A 7654-nucleotide genomic window follows, 5' to 3' on the forward strand; every position below is an offset into this window, starting at 1 on the left:
GGGAGAGGAAACAGAAAGGAAATAGGAATTCCTTTTTCTTTCCAAATTGCTTGGGTGTTCCCAGGTGCCCAATCAAGTTCAGTACCACTGAAAAATTCCAACCAAAACTTGTAGGCAGAGCTAATTTATAGTGCACACGGGGGCTGATTTGGGTAGGATTTGCAGGATGAATCATCCTTTTGTGCACTACTTGCTCCCAATGATGCTCTGTCCTCACTGGATTATCACCCACACAGGCTTCTTCCTGATAGCTGGGAAACAGCATGACACCAGGGTCCTTTCCATGCAGCAATCTTCGCATTGAGCCTGGACTATTTTCATTTTTAAATCTCTGTCTTTTACAGTTCTCTTGGAATATTTGAATACTTTACAAGAAATGTAGTGAAACTTTGTGAAAAGGGAAAGGTTGAGTTGCCCAAGGACAAGAGAGAGGATGAGACAGTTTAGAAATACAGAGGCCATTCCCTTCCTACTCTGAAGAGCTATGTAGGTTCCTCCCCCCCTTGGTTGTTCCCTGGAGCCAGAAGTACAGCTGATGTAACAGGGGAGCTCACCAGCAGAAAACCAATCCTTGAGCACTTTTCCCAAGGCTTTGAATAGACTGATAAACGCATTGAAAAGACAGAGGATATGAGCATAAATATGAATATATATATATTTTTTAACACTGAAATAAGGGATTGAACATTCAGCATGAGGTTATAAAAGCCTCCAGAGGTGAATGAAACGTTTTTTTAATAAATAGTAAAAATGAGTAGTCATCATTATGCTTACTTTCGTATATGGCCACAGTGATGGGTCCTATAAGCAAACTTACCACAAGGCCGTGCTCTGAAGTTGTTTGAAAACACCTGCACCAAAGTGATCTCCAAAACTGATTGGAAATAAATAATATAAAAATTTCTGCTGACACTCAGAGATTTCTCTTCTGATCTTTCAGACCAACGTTACTGGCAATTAAACGTTAGAAAAGAACCTTAGAGCAGCAGGCTTGGAAACTCAAGGATTTGTTTTATATAAAAAACATGAGATAGATTGACCGACTTCATCATAGTATCATAGTATCGTGCGAGTTGGACTTCTTTTTTTATGTCTTTTATATGGGAAATGTCACGGCATTTTGGCAGCAAGATCTTATTTTATTATGAGAAATGTAGAGGAAATGGCCCCTTTGACACAGGAACTGTCTGAAGAGATGCTGTACACATGGAACTAGTTTGAAAACTTCCTGTGTGACCAGTAAATCGTGGCTGTCATTGACAAAGGAGAAAATAACTTTCTCAGCAGACAATTGAGATAAGAGATTTGGGGCAAGGGTGGGTTTCTGCCTTGTATCAAGTTGAAGCTATTGGCAAAGAATGGAGAATGACTGCATTGACCTCCCCTAGGAATAATCTTGAAGGACAAGAGAGGTCTTTTGTATGGAAGAGCATTTCCTCTCTCAGCTGCAAATGGTGGGAGCAGTAATAGGTTTCTCCTGAGAGCTCACCTGTCTGGAAGCCAGAATGAAGCACATTCTGCAAGTCTGAACTGTGTTGGTTTTACTGTGAGATAAACCTTAGGCTTCAAATCTGAAGATTCGGGGATTTCAGTACCTGTTGTTCCTCTCTGTAAACCTCTGTGCATTATTTCTCTTATGCACGGAAACTCTCGGTGAGTCAGAAATGCTTGAGATGAGTATGAATAGCAAGCAGATGGCAGACACCTTCCAGGGATAATTACAGTGCTGTGGAAAGACTTGTATGATAAACAGTGAAGGAGTGCAAATGGAAGGAAAATGCAGAATTAATGAAGTTGGGGTAATATTCTGGTTGTGAATAAAAGCTTAAAACCCAGAGTTAAATCTGAACAAGACCACGGGAATGCTAATCGTTTAGAGACAGACTGAACCCAATCTTTAGTAGCATATGCCTTCAACCCCCGCCTGTTGTCACAAAGCCATGCACTGCTTAGTGACCAGGGTGGTTCAAGGCAGTTAATCATGTATAATTTCTGTTCCCTTTTAGGTACCAGATAGTCATGAGAGTTCTCTTGTCAACACTGTGAAGTTTTTCATATAAACAAACAACAAGCTCATCATATCACATGCCATCATAGACCTGCTTAATCCTACCGAGGCTTGTATTACTGGTTATGTCTTGTGTTTTATTCAGGTGCTTTCATCCCACGGTGCAATGAGGAAGGTTATTACAAAGCCACTCAGTGCCACGGCAGCACAGGGCAGTGCTGGTGTGTTGATAAGTACGGCAATGAGATAGCTGGCTCGAGAAAGCAGGGGACGGTTAGTTGTGGTGAGTAATGATGTGCTCTCCTCAGATAGCAAAGGAATTAACATCATTGTAAGGCTTGCCTTTGCTGTAAGACAGAGTACGATAACACAACTGACAACAGCAAAACGTAACTGTGTTCAAAGTGCTTATGTGGCTCCCAATTCCTGTTACAAATGGGGTCCTTATGTATATTTGTCCTTCGGACTGAGGGACTACAGCAGAAGGGAGCACACAGTAGCCAGTCTTAAATGGTTTTTTTGTTATTACCAGCATGGGATTTGTCGTTGATATTGTAAGTTAAGGCTATGGGACTGCTATGCAAGGTTATTAAATATATTGCTGTATGTGCATTGGAACACACATCAATGGGGACTTCACAGACAATCTCCTTCCAGAGGAAGGAAGGCCTAGCTACAAATTTCTATGAATTAGCAATCAAGCCCAAGAAAATTGCTGACAGCACAACATGGGGGGGGTATATACAATCACCAATTAGCTGGGCAAGTAGGATTTCCGTGGCATTGCTTTGGTGTGCTTGAGTGATGGCTGTACATGCAGCTGTTGTAATTTCAGAAGAAAAAAGTCAGAGACCTAAAAAGTCCGGGATGCCCAGAACTTCATTGTGGCTGTTAGGCTCAGTAGATGTATTTGCAAAGTGTGTTTTATGCACTTAAATCAAATGGATTTACAGAATATTTCTAGCTTAGCATGATCTACTTAATCATGGTGAGTTAAAAGTATTTGTAAGTAATTATTTTCTGGCCTGCATGCATGTGAACTGAGTCAGTCTTAAAAGCAGTTGAGAATCTGGGAGCAGAGTGATGCAGTTTTTCATGCAAGTAAATTTCTTAGAGTAAATTAATACATAAATTTAACCCAGTTCAGGAGGAAAAGTGAAATTTATAGATTGTATCATGAACAACTGAGCCAATTAATTAAAAAAGTAACATTGCAAATGCCAGTGGCTTGAATGACAAGGGTAGTGATGTACGAGGTGATCTGGTGTCACATGAGGTGTCACGCTGTTCCCACTTACCTATTTCAGAAGAGGAACAAGAAACCTCAGGGGATTTTGGCAGTGGTGGATCTGTTGTGTTGCTGGATGATCTGGAAGAGGAACCTGAAGCAACAAAAAAGGACAAAGAAGGGAAACTGAAGATTCATGTAAGAGCAGCTAATGAAGATGATGAAGATGAAGATGATGATAAGGATGATGAAATTGGTTATATATGGTAGTGCCCATTGTTCTGAGGACTCACGTTTTGCACAATATTGCAATTCACATCATATCTCTGCAATTGTATCTGAGAGTACCTGGCACAAATATTCCCTCCCTACCGAGTTTAATTTTGTATAGTCTGTTTAATTTGGAAGACAGCTTCTTTTTTTTTTCTCCAGCAACGACTATTTGGAATCCAGCTTTTGTTCTGTTGGTTTGGGAGATTTTCATTCTATCCACAGGGGCAATGAGTTTTGTTCCAAAAACATTTCATGTCTTAATCCTCAGTTGCACAGCTTATGACACATATCTCATGAAAGAAGAATCACAGAAGGGCTCAGCAAACCCGTACAAGGCTTAGAAGCCCATCTGATGTTATCACAGACAATTTGTATCGTAAATTGCTATCTGGATCATATCAGAAACAGTCCTCTTTCTTTCATAGGAAAAGAAGAGGGGAAAGGCTGCGGGGTAACCTCATTTCAGCCTTTCGGTACCTGAAGGGAACCTATAAACAGGAAGGCAGTCAACTCTTTGAAAGGGCAGATAACTGCAGGACAAGGGGAAAATGGTTTAAAGTAGAAGGAGTTAAGATTTAGGTTGGATATCAGGGGGAAGTACTTTACTATGAGAGTGATGAGGCACTGAACAGCTGCGCAGACAGGCTGTGGATGCCCTGTCCCTGGAGGTCTTTGAGGCCAGGTTGGATGGGGCCCTGGGCAGCCTGGTCTAGTAAATGGGGAGGTTGGTGGCCCTGCCTGGCAGGGCAGTTGGGAGATTCATGACCCTTGAGGTCCCTTCCAACCCAGGCCATTCTGTGATTCTGGCTGACACACCACTAGGCTGCCTGGTAAGCAATCCCTCACTGCAAGGCTGTACAGTTTGTGGAGCCACTCACCATCAAAAGTAATAAGCTGCCATTTCTTTAATTTAAATAGTTAATATGGATTTGGCCTGTTTTAAAAGGAACTTGATGTGGGAGCGCTTCAAAAGCATAACTCCTGCTCAGCGTGACAGACTGCACACTCCTGACAGGCACATACAAAAAGAATAGTATTAAAATGCAATCTCTGCTCCCCTCAGCATCAGCCATGTATTTATAGCTCTACTATTGTATCACAGCACACTGACATTAAATTATTTGCTGTGTCCTTTCCCGTGGCAGTTCTCTGATGCAGGAACATACTGCAGTGACCTTTCATTATTTTTGCTGTTTTCAGGACCTCTAAGTGGGGAGAGCCAAGGAGAGCACTGCGCATCCTCACACAGACTGCCTGGTGGTGGGGTGGGCACTGTTGGCTTCGTTTTAATTGTAGAAAAACTCTTAGGAACAAATTTCCTTCAGCTTACCCCTCTGAGTGGTCTCACTCTCCACACTTACCTGTTTCTCTACATTCCTGCATCCCTTTGCAATGGCTCTTCCAGCCACATGCATCACTGAGAGGGCACACAGTCCATCCCTTCGGTCCACACCTCACCAGGACACAGCCCGTCCAAACCCTCACAAGGAATGCCAGGTCCAAGCTTACGGCCCTCCTGGTTCTTGTACAAAATCTGCAGCTGCTCAAACAAAAGCTGTTAAATAAGGCTTTGTAAAGCAATGTGGGGCATCCTTCAGTTTACATGAGCAAAGGTGCCAGAAGCATCCAATTCTCATCCTCACTGATCCTATCCTAGCTACAGTCTTACATGTCTCACAGTTCCAAGTCAGCATTGGAAAAATAAATACAGTTTTATTACAGAGTAGTTCAGTAGGCTGCAGCTATCACAGTGTAAAGAAAATAACATCAAATAACAGGGCAGGGCCTTACCAGGAAGACAACAAACAGATCCCTGTGCTTTGAATGGCAGCTCAGATTGCATTTTGCCTCAGATAGCGTGAAGTTATTTAACAAAGCCCTGCTGAAATCCACCAGCACTGTGCAGTGTTAGGGGGACCTGTAGTTTATGTATACATACATATGTATATTGAGACAATAACTCTAAGGTGTTTTAGTTCTTTAAAATAAAAACAGCCAAGAAATCTACTAAAAACCAACGCTTTGTCAGATCAAACCCTTTTCTTCTTCATGCTTTGTAAAGGATTTAATTTGCTCACAGCTTAATTTAATTCCTTTTTCTTTTTTCTTCTTCCCAAAGCAGAACTTCCCATCTGCATCAAGTCACTGACCTTTCAAACATCTTCTCATTGTGAAAAATGGAATCAGAGTTGCCCCATTCTTTTAGAGACACAAACCAATTTTTAATCTCATTTTCTTTTCATATTAGGGACTATGAAATACTGTTAGGTGTTGCTTTATGGTTCAAGGTGTCCTTTTAACTACTGTGGTTAAATCAAAATCTCCTTGAGTTCAGATTTCAGCACAGTTGGGTTTTTTGGGTCATTACTGGCCTTTGCTGTGAACACAAAGAATCCTTTTCTTTTCTTTGTCTTTTTTTCCAGGCTGTTCCATACTATTATTTTAAACTATTAGACTGTTTATTTAATATTTATTCTACAGTTTATATTGAAAATGTAAAGTTTATATTTAAAACAACACTGTTTGTTAGTGAATGCTTCTCCTTGCCTCTCCAGCCTAGTCTGTTAGTCTCAGTGTACATTTCTGGCATGGGAATATTTTGATATTAGAGGTTTTGTAGCATTTTTCCCTTTGAGCAGCAAATGACATAGATCTGAGGTCATCACTCAATACAGACCACTGGCTCGCCCAAGCTTAGCTTCCTACATTTGTTGGCTTTTATTGCGGTTCCTTCTGTATGCCATTCAAGTTCCTTTAATACATAGACTGCTTTGTACAGTTACTATACATCAAAAAGCCCTTTCTACAGTAGGTGGTTTTTGGTCTTTTTATACTTTTTCTCAATGCTGTTGATGTCCGTTACTGTTCAATGTGTAGATCTGTAAGAAGAGATCCAAATATTACGTGTTTCAGTTTGATGTCCCTACTGTAGATGGATGTAGGCTATCATAGTAAGTAGAACTGCATAGTAAATTCTGAATGCTTTTTCCATAAGGAGTTAAGTGGAATGTGAACATTTTGCTCTCTTTCTTTGGTTAACTGTAAATGCTTAACTGTAGTCTGGAATAGTTGCATTTTTGTCTGTCTCAATAAATTTTAATTTGTCTGCGACTTGTGATTACCTGTCTTGAATTTTATTAAACTTTGGGGATCAAAAATACAGCAGCGCCTTGAGTCAGCATTTAATCATGCATGGAAATGGATGGGCTTTTTATATTTGGTTTATACCTCTTACCTCTGTTCAATGTCATCCGTAATCTGTGAAGTTAATGTAAGGTCTCTGGAAAGCTGTATTTTAGAAGCAGAAATGAAACCAAACTGAAAGCAATGATTGTACCAAAAGCAGAACTTTTCCAATTAAATCCCAATAGCTTTTTTAAGGAAATGAGCTGTAGGAAGGGGTGGGGGAAACTTTCAGTGCTATTTCCTCCCCAGTTTGCAAATTGTCACGTCTTTGTCCCTTCTGAAAGAATCTGGGGCAGTTTTATGAACAGACCCAGTCACACCATTACATACAGCATAAATGAATTGCATTGATTGCAACTGGGGGGGGGTGTGAGTCATTCTCCCTTATAACTGCTATTAAATTTTAGTTCCATTTTATTCACTAACTTTAAACAGCCAACATCATTACAGTGATGATCTAACAGATTTAGAGCTCGTCTTTCTTTACACCACTGACTGAGCTGTCTCCTCTAAGAGCAGAATCTGTCTGGAGCACACCGAAAACTTGAATTAAATTGATGTTGTTCACTGGTTTGTTTTTACTATTGATAACACACACTGCTGTCCAGCATGCTGCTGTACCTGTCTGAGGAGATAAGAGCTTTCCGTTTTCAAACCCAGGGCGACCCTTTGAAGTGTCTGATGTTTCACATTTAAGTGATTGAGCCATGCCAGATTTTGTGGCACCGAGGGCTGAAAGGCAAACACACAAACTCCTAAGCTTAAAAACCTATGGGCTGCTAATGAGATTTTAATGGTTAAGAAGTGAATGGTGCTGAACCTCTTTGGGTTCTGTATTGCAGGAACTGGAGCCCCCCTGTTCAGCATCACCACAGCCCTCCCTGAGCAGAAACCCAGCAGTGCCTCCCTGAACCACCTTCCTGTGTCAGCCCCTGACGTCTTTGCTTCCCTGCTTTGGG

The 7654-nt window shown here is 41.0% G+C and overlaps 1 protein-coding gene across 1 annotated transcript in view; it reads left to right on the plus strand.

Annotated features, from left to right (window-relative positions):
- Nucleotides 1–6620, plus strand: part of SPOCK1 (SPARC (osteonectin), cwcv and kazal like domains proteoglycan 1) — a 261044-nt gene extending 254424 nt beyond the window's left edge. The window contains exons 10-11 of the mRNA XM_072348664.1: nt 2154–2291; nt 3316–6620. Coding sequence (XP_072204765.1) covers nt 2154–2291; nt 3316–3506 — 329 coding nt within the window. The 3' untranslated portion in view covers nt 3507–6620. The remainder of the gene's footprint in view (nt 1–2153; nt 2292–3315) is intronic.
- The last annotated feature ends 1034 nt before the right edge of the window (nt 6621–7654 follow it).

Source organism: Excalfactoria chinensis, chromosome 13 (genome assembly GCF_039878825.1).
Source record: "Excalfactoria chinensis isolate bCotChi1 chromosome 13, bCotChi1.hap2, whole genome shotgun sequence".
NCBI classification, from domain to species: Eukaryota; Metazoa; Chordata; class Aves; order Galliformes; family Phasianidae; genus Excalfactoria; species Excalfactoria chinensis.